The sequence below is a fragment of the Numenius arquata genome, chromosome 4 (genome assembly GCF_964106895.1).
Source record: "Numenius arquata chromosome 4, bNumArq3.hap1.1, whole genome shotgun sequence".
Taxonomy (NCBI): Eukaryota; Metazoa; Chordata; class Aves; order Charadriiformes; family Scolopacidae; genus Numenius; species Numenius arquata.
The window spans coordinates 62168263-62189487 of NC_133579.1; the positions used below are offsets into that span (position 1 = coordinate 62168263).

Consider the following 21225-nt stretch of genomic DNA (forward strand, 5'->3'; position numbering starts at 1 on the left):
GGAGAACTCATTTCATGTAAAATATCAAGTAGCTATAATATTACAACAACATCCAGACATTACCAGTCCAGGCTTACACTGAGCCAGAAGTAGAGAAATTTAAAAAAAAAAAAAAAATATTATATTACCAGACTCCCATAGCTACCCAATCCCATTGTTTATCTTCCTAATCTTAATTAAATAATGAATATTCAAAGGGAAATATGAATCAGGGTTCTCTGTATGAACTGCACTGTTTTCCACCTCTCTGCCTCTGAAGTAGCAACGGGAATATGATTTAAAACTATTTCTTCTGGATCCTAGTAAATATTTGTCACAATGTGTCATGATAATTTTTAAAAAGCTCTATCACCTACTTAATAAATTTGTTAAGTTTATTCAAATCTTATTGAACAGGAAAACTGCAATGAGTCATGGTTAATATTTCTTTACCTACACTAAGAAATAAAATATATCAAAAATTCAATGCTTAGGGTCCTAATTCAGAAAACCTCTATGAGTCTGTAATACATCTTCTACATGATTAAAAAAAAAAAAAAAAACAACAGGAAACTTGCTTTAAAATGAATTATTCACCACCTTGAACAAATTTCCATCTTTCCTATTTGCAAAACCCCAAAGTCAGTTATGTAAATTTTAACCTACACTAATTACCTCAGGGGTGTGCAAGCTAAAGGAAAGTAGATGCAGTAGAAAAAAAATCCCAGACATTTCCATCACCAGGAAGCAATTTAATAGAGGAAAAAATGTGTAAGTTTTCAAAAACAGAGCAGCCCTTTTTTTTTTTTTTTTTTAATGTGGAATAATCATTGCTGCAATATTGCTTGAATCAGAGACTTACTGTAATAAACCCAAGTGCTTTTTCTCAATGGCATATACCATCAAACACATAGCTAAGCTCTTGTTTCTCATCATGACACCAGCATTGTCTAGACTGTAAAAACGACCCATTGTTGACAACGGGCGTTCCCAACAAGAAGGCATGAAATGTGGTTTAGCTTCAAGTTGATACAGACATTGAGGGCCTCTTCAGAAAAAAAGCCACTAAAATCTGGGAACCACTGGACATCCTTCAGAGCTCGCCTGGGATATACCGGAGAAAGCAGGGTGTTGTTTGAAGGCAGAAGGGCTCAATCACAGCACGGCTTTGTCCTATTTCCTGATACCAGGGCTGCTTTAGCTGTGAGCCAGCTCCTTCACACATCTTTCTCAGTTTCTTCATCAGCTATCTTAAGGTCTAATTACACAAGTGGCCCATCTACTGATTTCAGAGAACATGATCAAGACCAGTATTTGAAAAAGGTCTTTCAGTCTGGGCTCAGCTTAGAGGCACACAATGGTAAGTATTGTTTCTACTCCAGACAAAAACAAGAACCTGACTCAATACTATTAATCAGTGTTAACTTGCTGTTTTCACTGTGAAACTACTTCAGAAATAATAAGACTTGATTCACAGAATTCCTATAGTAATTTTCAATTTGGAAAAAAATTACACAAACCCCACCCAAACACATCTTTTCGTTTTAGGAGTAAGCCCATAAAATTCAGCAAAGCTTTGAAGCAAAGTGGAATTGGTTTTCTATCGCTTAGCAAAAATGAAGTATTTAGGGAAAATATTAAACCTCCCCTTTTTGGTCAGTCCTCATCAGGTCAGGGTGCAGCAGAGGCATTGTGGAAACACCACCAGTGGGGTCTCCAGCAGCCTCCCACTGCTCACAGGGATCCCACATGCAGAGGATCCCAGTGCTTTCCCTTCGTTCTACTCCTTGAGAAATCACATCGGTACATCACAGTACAGGTAGTGCTGTCTTTTCAGCCATAAACAGATGCCCAAATAGAAGCTTTTTCCTAGGATTTCCACCTCTGCATCCCAAAACATTTTGCAGTGATCGAAATCATGTCCGTCCATTTTTACACATGGGAGAAGTGAGATGCCACTGAGACTTTTGCCTCAGCTCACTGAGCAAAGTGTCAGCAGGACTAGAAACAAAACCTGTGTCTAGTCCCACCAGTGCCAACTAGTCCTCCTCCTTCAAACTCTGGCTGCTGCGTGGAGATTCTCACCCAGTGACTTTCAACATCTAGTGCACTGTATACTACAAAACGCGAAAAATGAAGAACCATTTGAGATGGAAAAAATGAACCAACCCATTGTAAGTAAAGTTAACATTCCTTTCAGGCAAAGTGAGATTTTGAGAGGCTTATCCTCCCTATGTTAACTACAGAGAGACCACAGGGAAGTTAGGCATTGAGAGGTAATCTCAATGAGTGCCCTTCACTGAAAGCAAAGATTCCAGTAGCTGGATAAGGCCTGCTCTGAAAATCGGACTGCCTGTTGCCTGTTGGAATTTGGGTGATCTTGTCTTGGAGATGGCCACAAACCAGGAGGTAAAGTTGTGTCAAAATCCTGGACACATGGTAGTACTATTCACAGTGCACTCTGCCAAAAATGTGCCACAGACTCTCAGACATGTTTTTAAAAGGGAAAGAGAAAAAGCAACAAACTACACACCCCACAACCCCCTCGTGACTTTCCTTCCAAATAGAAAATTAAACTAATTTACTCTTCATGAGCGTAAAATAAAAACTTGGACAACTGAGACATTTTTAACAGCTAGGGAAAAAAAAAAAATTCATGCTCTCTTAAAATTGATACTGCAGAATACAGAGTGAGATTTACTTTAGTCATGCTACAGCCTTATTACGCTGAGTAATAGAGATACATTTAGTGACAACATTATAGGCTGATCATTTTGATAAATTTGTAAAGCATTACATTATCTCTAACAATGCAGTGAAGGCTGAGCTACCAGTCAACATGGGAAGGCAATATCCTGCTGCCAAGGTTTTTGGCATATTTTTTGTTTTTTGCTTTTATAAGACATATATATTAAAGACACTAATTTTGAACAGTTATGGAAACTAGATCCAGATGGAAAGTAGGTGTGATAAACAAGGACCTGAACTTCCCCAAAACTCAGAGATGTTTTCATTCAGGTTTTTGATCCAAAATAATAGTACTAACAAAATAAAAGATCTTGAATCACTTTGCTCAAGATGCACAGAGGAAACTTTGGAGGAAGTCTGTTGCAGAGCTATGCAGCTTCTGCAAAATAAAGATTTTGCCTAGCCAGCCTCAAAACAGAGGACTCACTCTTCTCATTTCTGTCTTGCTGTTCACAGAGAGATCACCTGTAGTTTCTTCAGAACTACCAGGTACTCCTTCAAATGCTTTTTATTTCACAGTTGAGAAGATGTAGCTTCAAGGTCATAAAGCTTTGATGTCCTCATCAAAATCTACAGAGTGTTGTAAGTGTATGCAAGGCCATTTATCAAAGTGTCTGACAACCATAGCCAAGCACTGAAAATACACAACACTGAAATGGCGTTTGCCATTGATGAAGAGACTTCAAGCAGAAACGCACTAGCCTGCCAATGCTCCACAAGTTCAGATGTCTCCAGATTAGCCTAGAAATCACCAGCCACTAAGAAGCTTCAGGTAATTCTAGGCTAAAGAGTAAGATACAATAGAAGATGCTAACAAGATACAATGGAAGACGCTAACCACATTTTATTAGGGAACGCGCTCCCTCCAGTATAAACACGTAGCATGAGCAAAGGTAGTGGAAACCAACTAAACTATGCTAATCTGTGGATCTAAAATGAATAGTTTACATTAAAAACAAACAAACAAAAATGTTCTTAAGCTATGAAATGAAATTCAGGGTTTTACAATCTTTTCTATTTTCTGGATACTGAAAGCAAATCATGGTACAAAAAACTGAAGAGAAACTGAAAGGAAATACTGGTCGGAAATACTGAGACTTTTTTTTGTGGTTTTCCCCCATTCTTCCTCAATTTAAAAATGTTTGTTAATTTCAACACAGAATGTTTTTATTATTTCTATAGCCTTTTCAAAGTCCCTCATGAAACTTTACTCCTTTAATCCTCTTACTCTTCCCTAAAGCAGGTATTTAATTTTAGGTCTGTTTTGCAGATAGGGAAAACTGAGTCATAATGACTAATTTGCTTGTTACAGCCCCATAAAAACTGATGTTTAGGTCTGAGGTTACAGTTACAGTCTATCCTGTCTTTCTGAGTTCCCATTCTTTTTTCTGACTGTCAATAAAGCATTGCCTCACAAATTTGTCTCCATAATTATAATCTAAAAGAACAGGCTTTAACTTTATCCAATAACTTCCATTTGTACTTGCTTTCACATCATCTTCTGTTTCAAGTGTGCAGACGTGCACTTGAACACTTTATAATTAAAAGAGACATTCACTTACAATTAGTATATGAAAATTACAGAGAAAAACAATGCTTTAAGTACAGTTTACTATATGATTGCCTTGAATACAACAGTGGAAATGACAAGTTCCCATGCCTAAAGATTTTTCCTCTGTAGAGAACAAATCTCGTCCTGCAAGCCCACATCCTGTTCCACCTCTCTGATGAAAGTTATAGGTGGAAATCATTTCACATTTTCAGCTGAAATGTAAGCCCTCCTTCTCTGATTTGAATCATGACATGAGCAACTGTATAATAACATAATACTATGCTGGCACATCTTTGAGTGAGTGTATGCACTTTAGTATATGTTCTCATTGTAACCACCTAGTCCTGAAAGCTGCATCTTGTCTGAGGGTCTAGCATAATAGTAAGAGAAACCAACTGTATTAACAGATTGCCAGCAGGTTGAGCAACAGCGATGATTTCCCACCTTTGTGCAAAGCAAGTAAGCACACGTGTAATGCAACTGGATTATCTTTCCCAATATTTCTACACCTCACAACTTATAGATGACCTAATTATGCTCCACATTAACAAGCTGATACAAACTCCAAAATTCTTAAAAACTCAGATTACATATGGAAAGCCCGAAATACCTCAAAGCATACCAAAATACCTGCTTTGAACTAGACAGCCTCCAGAGGTCCTGTCCTTCCCCACCTGAATTATTCTGTTCTATGAAGTAGAGCTCAAAAGTACCACCCAGCACAGATTGCTCTCGACAAATTCAGCTCTACTGTAAGACCACAGAAGCAAAAAGATTACAATATTTAGAGCAATTCATTTATTTGTAGCTCTGCAAAATCTGTGTAGTCTATTAACCCTGCTAAGGAGTCTCCTGTCATCAACAGTAGACTTAGCTACACTTGTGGCCACAGTTTGGCTCCAAATGTATTAAAAACACAGGGAAAACCAAAAAAATCCCTGGGGGAAGAAAAAGCAAACATAATTCTGGAGAATACATGAGCAGCTAAAAATATGTTTTCACTGTATTTATATTTGCAGATTCATACCCCTATTTACCAGTAATACTCTTTATTTTACAATCCTTAAACAAGTTCTGCTTCTTTTAACAGGTGGTCAGTATTTGATGAAGTCACTTCAACAGGACTTGGCAATCACTGATTCACTTTGAAGAATCTTTCCAATTGCCTCTGTTTATTGAACCATAGAAATAGACTTCCTTACTGGAATTTGTATTAGGATAATGAGCCAGAGAGCTGACCAGTCAGATTACCTTAAGCAGCAGCAAATGCAGTATCATCATTTACAGTAGCTGTAGGATTCATTGTTCCAGCTCAATAGAATATCACGAATTGCTTTAGTTGTTTAATTATCCTTCTGATCTTAAAGAATGAAAGAACACAGCAAAAACTAAGTTAACTCCTCTATCAGTGAAAAATATAAGAAATACAGAAGATTTTAATTCCTTTAATCTAAGTATTTACTTGGCTTAAAATTCAGATTTTAACTTCTGAACAAGACAATCAAAAGAGAATTGCAATTAAAAAGAGCATCACAGTACCCATAATATTAACATTATGTGACACCAAAGTGACAGGCCCTTTACAAACATGTAAAACATCTTTTCCACAGTTCTTATGTTGGCATTCATTTCCATGACCCCTTTCATCCCTCCCCAAATCTTAAAAAAAAAAAAAAAAAAAAAAAAGTATGTATATCTGAGTGGCCAGAAGCACGATGGGGGAGGAAACTTAGAAATCTGGAGAGTTCCCAGGCTTCCCACTGAGGAATCAGGTGTAAGTCTGACAGAATAAAGATATTTAGAAATTTGGGTTGCCAGCCTATGGGGTACAGATGTCCCCTAGCTACACATACTGGGATCTTGGTCCAGCTTTGGGTCTGCTGGGTGAGTGCTGACACATATTTCATATATGACACATATTTCATATGACACTGTTCAACATTTTTATCAACGATATAGACAAGAGGGATGGAGTCCACCATCAGCAAGTTTGCGGACAACACCAAGTTGTGTGGTCCGGTCGATACACCAGAGGGACAGGATGTCATCCAGAGGGACCTGGACAGGCTGGAGAGGTGGGCTCAAGTAAACCTCATGAGGTTCAACAAGAGCAAGTGCAGAGTTATGCACCTGGGCCGAAACAATCCTCGCTATCAATACAGACTGGGGGATGAGGTATTAGAAAGCAGCCCTGAGGAAACGGACTTGGGGGTGCTGATGGATGAAAAGCTGGACATGAGCAGGCAATGTGCACTTGCAGCCCAGAAGGCCAATTGCATCCTGGGCTGCATCAAGAGATGTGTTGCCAGCAGATCCAGAGAAGTGATTCTGCCACTTTACTTTCCTCTGGTGAGACCTCACCTGGAGTACTGTGTGCAGGTCTGGAGCCCTCAATATAAGAAGGACATGGACCTGATAGAGAGGGTCCAGAGGAGGGCCACTAAAATGATCAGGGGGTTGGAGCACCTCTGCTACGAGAACAGGCTGAGGGAGCTGGGGTTGTTCAGCCTGGAGAAGAGGAGGCTCCGGGGAGACCCAATAGCAACCTTCCAGTACCTGAAGGGGGCCTACAGGAAGGCTGGAGACAGTCTGTTTACAAAGGCCGGCAATGACAGAACAAGGGGTAACAGCTTTAAACTGGAAAAAAGCAGATTTAGATTAGACATTAGGAATAAGTTCTTTACTATGAGGGTGGTGGAGCACTGGAATAGGTTGCCAAGGGAGGTGGTTGAGGCCCCTTCCCTGGAGACATTCAAGGTAAGGCTCGACGAGGCCCTGGGCAACCTGGTCTAGTCGGGGGTGTTCCCACTGACTGCGGGGCGGGGGTCGGACTAGATGACCTTTGAAGGTCCCTTCCGGCCCAGAGGATTCTATGATTCTATATCTGAGGGCCACGGACACTCACTAGACAGGACATCAGAAGTCCAAGGGTCAGACCCCAGACTTTGGGAAGTTTTCCCTTGTGTTTTTTCCCCCTCAAAGACACACTTCAGTGAGGTGTTTTTTCATCAGTCCAGGAGCAGTCTACCTGGAAGGATTGTAAGGAATTCAATGAACTTGGCCTAATGACAAAATTCAAAAGGAAATTAAGTTCTAAGCACTTCTGATAGGAGTAGATTTCTATCTGTGCCCTTGTTATTCCTCTTTAAAAAGGAGATACCCATAATTCCTACTGTACCACATAAATGAAATGGAAACCATTATACTAACAGACTATAGAGATGCTTTGACACTCAAATAATAAGTGTAGCATTTAACTTAACTAAAATGAAGTCACCCAATTTTACGACATACTAAAGTCCTGCAGAGGAGGACTTGGGGGTACTGGTGGTGGAAAGCTGGACATGACCCGGCAACGTGTGCCCACAGCCCAGAAAGCCAACTGTATCCTGGGCTGCATCAAAAGAAGCACAGCCAGCAGGTCAAGGGAAGTGATTCTGCCCCTCTACTCTGCTCTGGCGAGACCCCCACCTGGAGTACTGCATCCAGCTCTGGAGTCCCCAGCACAGAAAAGACATGGACCTGTTGGAGCAGGTCCAGAGGGCCACCACAAAAACGATTAGAGGGTCGGAATACCTCTCCTATGAAGACAGGCTGAGAGAGTTGGGGTTGTTCAGCCTGGAGAAGAGAAGACCCTGGGGAGACCTTATTGAGGTCTTTCAGTACTTAAAGGGAGCTTATAAGAAAGATGAGGACAAACTTTTTAGCAGGGCCTGCTGTGATAGGACAAGGAGTAATGGTTTTACACTAACAGAGGGTAGATTTAGACTAGATATAAGGAAGACATCTTTTACAATGAGGGTGGTGAAACACTGGAATAGGTTGCCCAGAGAGGTGGTAGATGCCCCATTCCTGGAAATATTCAAGGTCAGGCTGGACAGGGCTCTGAGAAATCTGATCTTGTTGAAGGTGTTCCTACTCAGTGCAGGGAAGATTGGACTAGATGACCTTTAAAGGTCCCTTTCAACCCAAACTATTCTATGATTCTATGAAGAGAAACATTGCCAGCTTTTGTATTCTTGACCTGCAATTCTCAGTAAAACAAAAAAATGACTCATTTGAACATCACAGTTATTTAAGTAGCCAGGTTTTAGGTGAGGAAAAGTCACCTTCAATTCTGCATTGCTCTTAGGTGCAAATATTCACACAAGTATCACATTCATGAAGAACGATCACACAGGATTGTACAATGCTTATTAGGCTATGATTTTGATAAGGGGAGCTCTGTAGATATCATCAGGATATAAATGACAATATTATCCACTGAAGTAGAACATGCAAGCAAATGTGCATTGGTGTTTTATATGACCGAGGCCTGATCCCCCTGGTTAAATTCCTGGTTGGAGGGTAGATTTGTCATCATCTTACATAGTACCAAATTTTACTCACGTTATCCACCATTAACCAAAGAAAAACTGATCAATCCATCATCATATAAATTGATCTTTCTGTGACTTGGCAAGAAGTTAGAGCAGTGATGATATTGACCCTGTAAGAATATTAGGTCTAACGCCAAGAGGCATTAACCTTTGTTTAACCGAAAGGTAAATCTGTTGATGAAAGGCAACATTTTATTACTATCCATCTACAACAAATAGCTCCTTTCTTAGTACTATAACTCAAATGTTGGAACTGAAGAGCAAAACTTGCACTTTACTTTCTGAGGCTCTTAATTATTCACATTAAGGTCAGGGGTCAAACCAGATTATTATAGTCATAATGACCAAGTGCTGCAAGGTGTTATGCCTAGCACAGAGGGCTAAATGTAGTGGCTAAATCCTGTAGAGATAGATGGAGGTTGTGAACAAATTGCATTTAGTTAAGAATACCAACCAAGTTGCAAAAAGAGGGTGGCCAAGCAGGAGAGATGTTCCTGACTTCTGGGCCAGTATTGATGCTTTCAGTTGCCTCACTATTAATTTCTTCTGAGAGAACCCTCACAAAACTGAGTAGTCACTTCTATTGTTTCAGTTCAGAAACAGCTGAAAATCCTAGGGCTGGTACTTTTCCATGGCATTTGAATTAATGACTGGCAAGATTACGTTGCCAAGGGCCCATCGAGTGCAATCTCATGCCAATCACCAGTGTTTGCTTCATCCCCAGCAGTCTCTTATGTTTTGAGACCATCTTGCCTTTAATTAAACATGTTAAGCCAGCATTACGTCAGGTCTTTCCTTGCATACTTGTCTGCTCTGTAAGATCAAGTTCTGCCCTTAAGCATATGTCCCTGTGTTGTCTCATGACAGATGATTTTCTGTGGCATTCTGCATACCCAGGCTTGGTTGTACCTGCTCAGCTACAACCACAACACAGTCTCAAAGTTATTATTTTCTTTCAACAGAGTTTGTCTATATTAAAAGCAAATATCATTGGGGCTTTTGAAATCTGTAAGACTACATGGTAGGCTGCAGAAAACAGTACTGCTTTCCAAATTTAATATTCTTTAATGTGTTTGTTAACAGAACACTGACATCTGCTTAATACTTTTTTTACAAGAATCTCTCAGATCTCTCCTTAAGTATTTCTTACCAACCTCAACTATCAGCTTTTACATTAACAAAACAGAGCATGAAGTAAGTAATGACGTGGGTTAAAGTTCCAGAGCTAAAATCTTGCATAAACCTTTTTTTATTATTATTATTTTGGAAAGCGCATCTGCTCTCAAAAACTTTTAACCATGGTGATCTCATGCACTGAGCTGCTGTTCAAACAAAAGCCACCCATTTAATGCAAAGCTACAAAGCAGAGAAGAAAAGCAATAAACTAAGGGATAGATAGTTAATACATAGCTGTCCTCTTCATGCCAACGCTGCCAGCAAAGCTCTAGTGCAAATCAGATGCCTCATTGAAGAGAATTTTTGGCAGCCTAATAAGAAACAGCAGCAACTCAAGTGTGGTTCTGAACCTCGATTATAAAACTAGTCTCACATACTGTAAACTCTCACTAGCTATTTTTAACCCTTGGGCTCCCATGTTTTGTTTTCATTTTGTCAAAGCAAAGGAATGTGAGAAAGATGTCTATTAGACTCCTTCACTCAGCCCGAGGGTTAATTACTCAGTTTGGTAGACATTTGAAAATATTATGTTACCTCTAATGGCAAAATTGATAGAAGCTTGTTTCAGGCTCACTTTATGTCATTATGGCAGATTAAATTAACTAATCATAAATTATGATGGCTAAAGTACATTTGCTACTCACTAAACCTGCAGCAGGAAGGAAAGGGGTTTTTTTCTGAATAAGAAGTAAAAGCCACTTGGCGAATTAAAGACTTTTTCAAACCAATAAACACATATTCAAGCAACAAAAGCTGGAAGCATCCCAAAGATGGCAGCAACAGATTCTGAAGACCATGGCAGCAGTCTAACACTGAACCTGTAGCTGCTGTGGAAAGGCATCAACACTGCAATGCTGCAGGGGTATATCTACAGATCAAAGAGTAAAGACTTTACTTAAAGAATAAGGTCAACTGAAGAAAAATAAGCATTCTCACATTATTGTTAAATGTCTTTGAATACCCATACATCATAAGAGATGCATGTTTGCAGCCTCTGCTTCCAATGTCACCTTCCATTTTCTGTTCAAAGGGGCTGAATGCACCATTTCTCTCTGGTTCCAAGGAAAGGATGGATGTACACATCACTGATTCAGAAGACAATACAGATTTTACAATGAACCTCTTGTTACCCTCTGCATTGCAGGATGCAGATGTGTGAAATACAGGCTGAGTGGAGAATGGATTGAGAGCAGCCCTGAGGAGGACTTGGGGGTGTTGGTTGATGAGAAGCTCAACATGATCTGGCAATGTGCACTGGCAGCCCACAAAGCCAACCACATTCTGGGTTGCATCAAAAGAAGTGTGGCCAGCAGGTTCAGGGAGGTGATTCTGCCCCTCTGCTCTCATGAGACCCCACCTGGAGTACTGCATCCAGCTCTGGAGTCCCCAGCACAGAAAAGACATGGACCTTTTTGGACAAGTCCAGAGGAAGGCCACAAACATGATCAGAGGGCTGGAGCACCTCTCCTACAAGGATGGACTGAGAGAGTTGGGGTTGCTCAGCTTGGAGAAGAGAAGGTTCCAGGGAGACCTTAGAGCAGCTTTCCAATACAAAAGGTGGGGCCACAGGAGAGATGGCCCTCTTTATAAGGATAAACTCCCTCTTTATGAGAGAGTTTAGTGATAGGAGGAGGGGTAACAGTTTTAAATTGAAAGAGGGGAGATTTAGATTAGATATCAGGAAGAAATTATTACTGTGGGGGTGGTGAGACACTGGAATAGGCTGCGCAGGGAAGTTGTGGATGCCCCATCCCTGGAGGTGTTCAAGACCAGCCCGGATGGGGCTTTGAGCAACCTGGTCTAGTGGGAGGTGTCCCTGCCCATGGCAGAGGGGTTGGAACCCAGTGATCTGTAAGGTACCTTCCAACCCAAATCATTCTATGATTCTATGACAACTGATACCAGTATGACTGAATTCCTAAACAGGACATGGACAACTGAAGTTAGAGTTGTGTGGGAGGAATGGGCAGAAAACACAGGCATTCAAATTCTTTCTGTGCAATATAAAGTATTGAGTCCCTATCTGTAAACTCATGGTAGATCAGCTCAATCAATCCCATTAAATGAGGATTTTCTTTCTTTTTGGAAGAAAAAAAGGAAGAAATGCAGTATTAGATTGTATTACCTGTGGATTCACATACGCAGCTATCACTTAAAAAGCAGAGCATTGTTTTGGGATGACCAAATAGCTCGCTTCTGTCTAGGACACAAACTTTGCTGAATACCTCCAAAAACAGTCCAAGTAAGATGATCATCCTCCCAGTGACCATGTTTAGACAGAGGGTAAACAAAGTATTGACATATCTATTTTGTTCCCTGCAGGTGTCACAGAGCCTCAGGAAGCTTTGGAGGCATCCAAATAGCCCAAACTTTAAAGTGTGAACTCTCAACGTATAAAGTCTTCTGAAAAGGTGCAGCACTCTGTTCACCTGTTCCCAGCCTCCTACTACATCAGTCCCATGAGGCAGGTGATGCTCTTAGTACCATTTGAGTCCTTTTCCCTCGGGTTTCCCTCAAGTTTCCCTCCCATTTCATGTTCTTTGAACAATATTCCCCCAACCACTTTCTATACATGATGAGTACAGCTACAAAAGAAGTCAGAAGTGAAATACAGCTAAACAAGGATTTAGAGGAAAGCAGCAAGGAAGGGAATTTTGCCCCTCACCAGCATGCAGAAGGCAATGATGAGGTTTAGTCCTGCAGTGAAAAAATTCTAAAAATTTCCTCTGAAAATAAAAGAAATTTTAGATCATTATCAGTCACTAGATAACCTATTTTAAGCCCATCAGAGCCAGTGCGCTGTTCTCATGTTGCTAATTAAAAATGATAGATTCATCAATTAATCTCTTTTCCTGTCCCCTAGTTTTGGTATGAGATTTTTCAAAGGGACAAATGGTAGTTAGGTGCCCACAAGTATCATTTCAGCCCTGAAAACTCATGCCTTTGTCAACATGAACCCGACCTTGTCTCTTTACACTATGAAATGACAAAAAGAAAACCACAGGAGGTTTTGCCACCCTGGAAAACACAACAAATTTATAATTTGGGAATAATCTATCCCCTCTACAATGAATATTGCTACATAAATCCTTCCTGAGCTCAAATCCGAACTTGCTTGTTGATAGATGAATAAGCCTCTGTTAAATTTGGCAGAGAGAGATGTCCTAAGCTTAGGCTCTTGATTGAAACTCAATTGCAATACTTACTACGGAGCAGTCAGAGACACTCCACTACTTAGGAAAGAAGAAAGGAAGGCAATCTATTTTTATTCACATTGAAATGGAGACAAAGATAAAGGTCCTGCTGTTAGCTTAGCAAAGTGCCAGTCTCATAAAGCAAGCCAACGAAATGGGTTATCTTTTCCCCTTTCAATATATGTATTGCCGGGCAGTGAAATAGAATTGGGGTGTACAAGGTTAACAAGCCAGCATCATGTTATGAAGCAAGCGATAAAATTGTCTTATAGTTCTTAACTCTGACCTGTTCCAGTGAAAAGCTGCCAAGCAGAATTATGTCATCCTGAACATCTCTCTCAAACTGTTCGATATATGAAGGAATCACTTCATCTTCAAGCTCCCTGTGAAGGTCACATGCCTTACTGGAGCTGACAGGCATCACGGAGTCCAGAAAATCTTCACTGGCTACACAAGCTGCTTGAAACAAAAGTGGAAGATTACCTCTTAGCAAATGGGAGTTGACTCCCTGGTTAGTACCTTCTCAGTTAATGTGTTTGGCCCACCAACATTTTAAGACAACAGATTGATACCATATAATGAACAGTAATGAGTAACAGCAGTAGAACAATTGGCAGGTTCCAAGTGCCATTACCAAAAAAATTCTTTTTAAGAGCAACATCTGCATACAGGCACAAATTTAGCAGGTATGGCTTATTCCTTAAATAATTTTTAAAAGGGGTGCTCTGCATTTCCATGGTCACTTTGCTCCCCTGTAGATCTTAAAGGAATTGGGATTTGGAATGACTTTGGCTTTCACTCCTGAGGAAGAGGAGGAATAACTGCAATTGAAAGGGAGTTTTAGGCAGAGCCACACAGAGCATTTCATCTTCCTCCCACTCACCCCAGAGGATCACATTCCTCCCCCAGGTGTGTGTGCACAGCTCCTGCCTAATTAATTGGGTCCGGTTCTGCTCTCACCCACATCATTCCCCCGATTTCACTGCAGTGACATATGTAGAAACAAAGGGCACATGCTGCATATAAATAAAAATAAATCCCATTCATAAAGTCAAACTTAAAGAGACGCTGTATCCATTTTTCAGTTTAATTCATCACGCTATGTAAAAAAATATATCTTTTCATTGGTATCTGCTACAGTACTAATACTAGTTTGGGTCACAAAGAATAAAGATGGCTATTTTTGCTCATTTCTCCACATTAGGGTCAGTAAGAAATGACAGATATCAGGTTGTCCACATCTGACTTTGTCTTTCTTGCCTCATATCTTTGTGTGTAAGTGCATGTTTTTATAGTTCCCTGTGCCTTTCTCTGCAAGAAACTGACATATATAGTTATTTGTTTTTCTCTTTGTCCATCCTAAGACATGAAAGCAGCTAAAAGATATTTTTTTTCCTCACTCCCCTTTGAAGTCTCTCATTCTCTAATGAAGACCAGGAAAGGAAAGATAAAACTAAGGCTATTAAAATTTTCAGTTTTGCTCACTACTCATTGTTTAATGACTTTAATTGTTGAGCCTCCTGAGTACTTAAATCACCTCGGTGCCACCAACACACAGGAAGCAGGGTGGTTTTTTTATTTAATTACAACAGGATATAATTCAAAATCATGTTGGGGAAGTGTACAGTAGATATAAACAACCCAAACCATTACCTTAGGGTACACAATCTCTTCACGTAGCATCTTACAAGCCTAATGAAAAGTGATTTGACCTACAACTATTAACAGCAAAAACAAAACAATATTTACATTTAAATTTATTGTAACATTAAGGGTTTGGCTAGGAGAGAGAAAATCCAGGAAGCACTGGAAAAGGAAACATTGCCAACAGCACAAGATTGCAGCATCACTTGTTCCCCTTGATGCTGTTGTACACAACAGGCCATATGCTCAGCTGGTATAAATCAACTGCTTTACTGCTTTCACAGGAGCAGAGCAAGTTTACATCCTGGGAAGACTGTACATTCCTATCTCAGGATCCTCTGGGTGTACAGAGATAGTCTTTATACATCAAAAAAAGGAATAACAACATTCCATTCACAAAGACGACCATGAAGTCATTCACCAAAATATCCTTTTTCTCTTTTGTGTTTATTATTTTTGTGAGGAATCACACCAAATGAACTCAGTTTTGGTGGAAGAAACTCGACTCATTAACACATACTTTGTGTGAAAAGAGTGAAAGAAGAGAGAGAACATTTTCAAAAGCCTTTTTGAGGGAAATAACTGCTAAAAATACAGAGATAAATTTCAATTCAGATTTGAAAAATATTTGATGAAAAGATACACATGCTCATTTAAGCGCACTTGGAAAAACTGTTTGCCTGAGCTGAAGACAGGGAGAGAACAGGGCTGTTCAGCTGGTTTGCTGCTCCTACACCGGCTTTGCAGAGACCTCTGAAACTCAGTCACCATCAGGTTGCTCCTTGTCTGAACTGACCCACAGGTTAGAAGCTTGAGCTGCTGCCCTGGAGCAATGCTTGACCAAAACAAAGCCTCCACCTCCTTGCCCTACATAAGTAGCCACTCTGTTAAAAATGTTACTGCTTCACACACAGGGGACCAAATGGCTGAAAACTTGCGAGGAGATTTATTGATAGATTGATAAACTAATTAAAAACTGGCTGCTTCAAGTTGTTAGCATCCGCGTCAAACTTTTCGTTGTCTTGGCTATATTTAATAGTGCAAGTCACAGTTTCCACATTGTTTAAATCACTTCTCCTTAGCACAAGCTGTATTTGCAGTTGCTGTGGTGTAATTAAAGCAATCTCTCCAGTGTTAGGTTGGCTGCTCGAAACTTCATTTACTCCTGCATTTGTCGGTGTTAGATAGCAGTAGTTTATATACTGAGATGAGAATTTAAAGGGTAGGTTCATCAGCAGACTGCACCTCGACATAGGTTTGAATGTATAAAGCAGCTATAAACTCCACATGGTAAATGCATTTTGGCTGCCTAGTTCGAGAAGACTCTGTGTATAAATTGTAGCTAAAACAGAACATCACCAATGGCTCATGCATCAGTTTCAAACAACTAAAATGCTGCAAAACATTGCACCTCAATTTTTCAGTTGCTGCCAAAGAATAATGTAGCAGAAAATAATTTTTTTATGGTATTCACCTAGCACCATTTTAGATGTGCATGGAACACAATCTTGCATTGTTTGAGAGTTTCTGTCCCTAGGTAAAAAATATACAGTCTACACCTTTCTCTAAAAAACAAACCACCAATGTTGCTTTTTAAGCTGTCTTATAATATGAACTAACATGTACCGCAAGAGTGACCAACAGGTTACTCAGTGACAAAATGCTTTAAATATACAATTATATAAATTCTGAGCCATGTTCTTTCCTTTCCTTTGGGGATCATCTATTAATTAGGACTGTATGACTACGTGATTTTTCAGCTCAGTGGTCAAATGAAGAAAAGAAGCAGTTCTGTAAGAGTGGAACCAAATGAATCCTAGTTTTCTATGGATTTTCTGAAGTCTAATAAGGGTCAAACTCCCATATTAGCTTTTCCCTCAGTAGAGACATTAATAATGCTTGTCTGCTCTGCTCAGCTGCCCACTTCCATAAAACTGGTGGGGAAGTCAGACCTGTGAGACTTGCTCTCCCTCAAAAAAAAAAAAAAAAAAGGTTTGGAAGTGAACAACAGGTTTAAAAACTGGGAGGGAGAAAAACACAAAAAGGCAAAATAAATACAGCCTGATAAACACACAGAGGCGGAGACTGCACAAGCCTTGCTTCCTCAGGAAAACCTTGCTGAGGTTCACCCAAGCCAAGAGAAGTAAAAAAATTCAGCTAGGGCAAGGCACAACATTCACACACAGGACTAGCTTTGAGACCCATTATGTCACTTTTAAGAAATAAAAGCACAGAAGCGCTGTTCAAGACACAAGACAGCAGCAGGCTGGGCTGTGGTGCCTCTGCCACTTGGCTGCCTTCATGCCTACACGGGAGGCTCCGACACGCTCCTGGAGTGCAAGACACACATGTAATGCATTTGCTTGCCCTTGAATTGAATCAGTAAGCAACCTCGGCAGCCCCTTCTAGCAAATGTTTGCCTCTTCTAGAACAAAGTTGTTCACAAACTAAATAGTCATAAAACATGTTGCAGCTCCAGGAGCTCCAGTGCTGTAGGCAGCTGTCTGCTCTGTCTCTCTGACAGAGTAGGTGTCTTGGGTATAATTGAAATGTAACAGGAAGTCTCATACAGATACAAAGAACAGAAAATACCTTTTCACAAAAGACCTCAGCTGGAAAGGAAGGGGAGGTGAGTGAGATACCCCAAAACACGAGGGCAGCCCTGAGCTGGGGCTTTTTCATATGTCACTTCTGCTAGGATAAACCAGAGGAGAGCAGCAGACGTGCACCTTGTGTAAAGGCTGTGGTGGTAACAGTCTCATTAATCAAGGGGGTGTTAAATAATAAGTGTAAAAATAAGTGAAGCCAAAGGCTGTTGGCTTGATGTGAAGAGATCTCTTCTCCTGCACTTTGTTGTTTTGCTGTAGATGGAACATCAATTTGGTATCTCTAAAAAGCCACAGAAATCATTTTCTTACCTCCCTGCTTGTGTAAATCCTTACGCAGATAACCTCAAACACTGTCTGATGTGATCAGTGGATCTGACAAATGGCCCACCCATTTATGAGCTTAAATAAGGATTTAGATTTTTAGCTTTGAGCATATAAACAATGACATTTCTGGTCTTCATTCCTATGGGTGGAATTCAACATGCAATGAAGCAGCCTAGAGAAAGCACGCCCCTTAAGTTACACTTAAAACCACATGACTCAAAACAAAAACATTTGGGGAAAAAGATCTTAGAGGTTCTCATTAAAGCCAATGTCCCTTTTGTTTCTGAGTTCAAGGGGATGGATTACCCACTCTCCTCCCCACATCCAGACTCAAAAGAGTTTTATTTTTCTTTATGCAAATGATTTTGTTATTTACCTTGCAAGTCCAGCATCTTGTTTTCTTCATCTAGAATCTTCATCAGTTTATCATACAGGATTTGCTCATCATATTTCACAGGATCTTAAAAAAATAAAACAAACAGTGAAATACCTATTGTTTCTTCCAGTAGTATTTCACGAAATGCTACTTTAAACTACAGAGAAAAATATTCAAATACAAAAGTTAAACCATTTGGCACTTAAAAATAGTTTTCAGAGGTGTGGTGAGTTGACCCTGGCTGGATGCCAGGTGCCCACCAAGCCTCTCTATCACTCCCTCTCCTCAGCTGGACAGAGGAAAGAAAATATAACAAAAGGCTCGTGGGTCGAGATAAGGACAGGGAAAGATCACTGACCAATTGCCATCACAGGCAAAACGGACTTGACTTGGGGAAATTAATTTTATTTATTGCCAGTGAGAAGTCAGTGTAGGGTTATAAGAAATAAACCCAAACCTTAAAACACCTTCTCCCCACCCTTCCCTTCTTCCCCAGCTCAACTTCATGTGTGATTTTCTTTAACTCCTCTCCCCAAGCAGCGCAGGGTGATGGGAAATGGGCATTGTGGTCCGTTCATCACACATGGCCTTTGCCTCTCCTTCCTCCTCACACTCTTTCTCTGCTTCAGCATGGGGTCCCTCCTACAGGAGACAGTCCTCCACAGACTTCTCCAACGTGGGTCCTTCCCATGGGCTGCAGTTCTTCATAAACTGCTCCAGCAAGGGTCCTTTTTCCACCGGGTGCAGTCCTCCAGGAACAGAGAGCTCCAGTGTGAGTCCCCCATGGGGTCGCAAGTCCTGCCAGTAAACCTGCTCCAGTGTGGGCTCCTCTCTCCACAGGTCCTGCCAGGAGCAGGCATCCCACAGGGTTCCAGCCTCCTTCGGGCATTCACCTGCTCTGGTGTGGGGTCCTCCATGGGCTTCAGGTGGATATCTGCTCTACTGTGGACCTCCATGGGCTTGCAGGGGGACAACCTGCCTCATCATTGTCTTCACCACAGGCTGCAGAGGAATCTCTGCTCTGGTGCCTGGAGCATCTCCTCCTTCATTGACCTTGGTGTCTGCAGAGTTGTTTCTCTCATGTATTCTCACTCTCCTCTGGCTGCTGTTGTGGAGCAGTTTTTCCCTTCTTATCTATATTCTCGCAGAGGCGTTACCACTGTTGCTGATGAGCTTGGCCTTGGTCAGCAGCAGGTCTTGGAGCCAGCTGGCATTGGCTCTACTGGACACAGGGGAAGCTTCTGGCACCTTCTCACAGAAGTCAGCCCTGTAACTCGCCCCTGCACCCACTACCAAAAGCTTGCCACACGAACCCAATATAATAGCGCTAGTTTCATGGCAGAGGCGACTATCATTTTCTTCTGAGTTATGAAAGAGAGTTTAAAATAAAAGGTATATCGTCATATACTTTTAAACAGTGAGCAATATTATATCTTGGTATGGACTGAAACTGGTTTACTAATTCTGCTAATAGATTAGTTGAAATTATTATTTATATTCAAGCTGCCAGATGAATTCTGTTTGACTCTTAAAAAAAAAAAATCAAAGGACCTAATTTATTTTCTAGTGTGATTTTGGATCTTTATGAGAAATTTTACCTTGCTGTCTATAATACTAACACATTATCTAGTATGAGTAGTCATTACAGCACACTGAATTTTGATCTTGTTGTCGGTCAGTCGTTCAAATTCCACGTAACATCTGCAGATTTTTAAAAGGAGCAAGGGTCACACAGACACACATGTACCTTTTTCCATGAGACCTAAAAATCACTTCAGGTGTCTATATTCAAGGGAGAAAAGATCAGTTGAGACAATCTTCAGGGCTCCCAGATTTCTGTAAGTTGTCAGTGAAGACAGGCAGGTAGAAGACCAAAGAAATGCATGCAAAGTAGGTGAATTGAAGTATGGCTACAAGTGATCCTGGGTGGGTTTTTTTAAGTGTTTGATAAAATCTCAAAGAATAAATTATCTTCACCATGACATTTCAGAGCCAAGTTTTTCAGTTACACTGAGCATTTAAAGAGGGAGGCTTCTGCCAACCACTTCTGCAAGTACAGAATCTTTCATATTTCTTTTAGCACATAACATTGAAACGTTCCCTTGGCAGGGAGCGGGGAGGGTAGGAGGGGAAGCAAATCCATAATGGGGTGTTGTTTGTTCTCAGGGCATTATCAACTCAGACAAATTTCCAGAACAAATTTAATTTATCAAATATAGAAACGATAATTGCTAATATCTTCATTTTCACAGAATAACCCATTAAAGAATCCCATATGATGAACACATTAAAATTATATTTAACTTTGTATAATAGAGTTAGTGGCTGAAGATTTGCTTTCACCAGCTATTCTCTTTGGGCAATGACTGACTTGGTTAAGTCATAAAAAAGTGTAACTTTAAAGTGTGCACTGATTTCTTCATCTTGTTCTGCTTTTGTGTCTTGTTAGTGACCAGCTGCTAGATGGAAAGAGAAGGTAAACGAATATGATTTCCAATCAGAAGATTGGCCGTGCAGGACCAGACTTCAGTTCTGTCTGTCCTTGTACCTCCATCCACTATGTACAAATGTAGTTCCATTTATTTAACACTTCTGCAAGGAAAAGGAAACCAGACAACAAGCCTGGTTTGTGAGTATCACTGGTTGAGGTGGGAAGGTACCTCTGGAGGTCATCTGGTCCATCCCCTCTACTCAAGCAAGGGCTATCTGGAGCCAAGTTGTCCAGGACCACGTCTAGACAGCTTTTTATTATTTCCAAGGTGGGAAACTTGCTCTTGGCCGAGGTGTTGGTAAACACAGAGTTATAACTGCTCTGCAGATGTCAACACAACTAACCTGATGCCAGTACCATCGCTAACAGACTCCAACCTTTGAGTGCCATTTTTGCTGGGGTGAAAAAAGAGGAACATCAAAGGACAGCTGTTCACATGTGGATCTCAGGTCTAGCATGATGTAAAGTACCTAAAAACCACCTCACCACTCCGACCCCTGGAACTGGATAGACTTTCTCAGACTTTTCATCTGTTTCAGATTTTTTTAAAAAAAAAAAACAAAAAACAAAACCAACAACAAATAAGAAAACTCACCAAAAACCAATTAAGGTTAAGTGTGTATCACTCAGCCTCCTCAACACAGGCAAGGGAACGTTTTGTGGGCAAGAGAACATTTTCTCACAAGGAAAACTGTATTTCCACGTGTCCCCTATGTCATCACTCTATCCATACATATTTTTAGGCACACACAG

The 21225-nt window shown here is 40.5% G+C and overlaps 1 protein-coding gene across 1 annotated transcript in view; it reads right to left on the bottom strand.

Moving 5' to 3' along the window:
- The window catches only part of LOC141464086 (orofacial cleft 1 candidate gene 1 protein homolog), an 80724-nt gene that overhangs the window by 39543 nt on the left and 19956 nt on the right, over nt 1-21225 (bottom strand). Inside the window, exons 5-6 of the mRNA XM_074146811.1 lie at nt 17982-18065; nt 13315-13484 (exon numbers count right to left, since the gene is read on the bottom strand). Coding sequence (XP_074002912.1) covers nt 13315-13484; nt 17982-18065 — 254 coding nt within the window. The remainder of the gene's footprint in view (nt 1-13314; nt 13485-17981; nt 18066-21225) is intronic.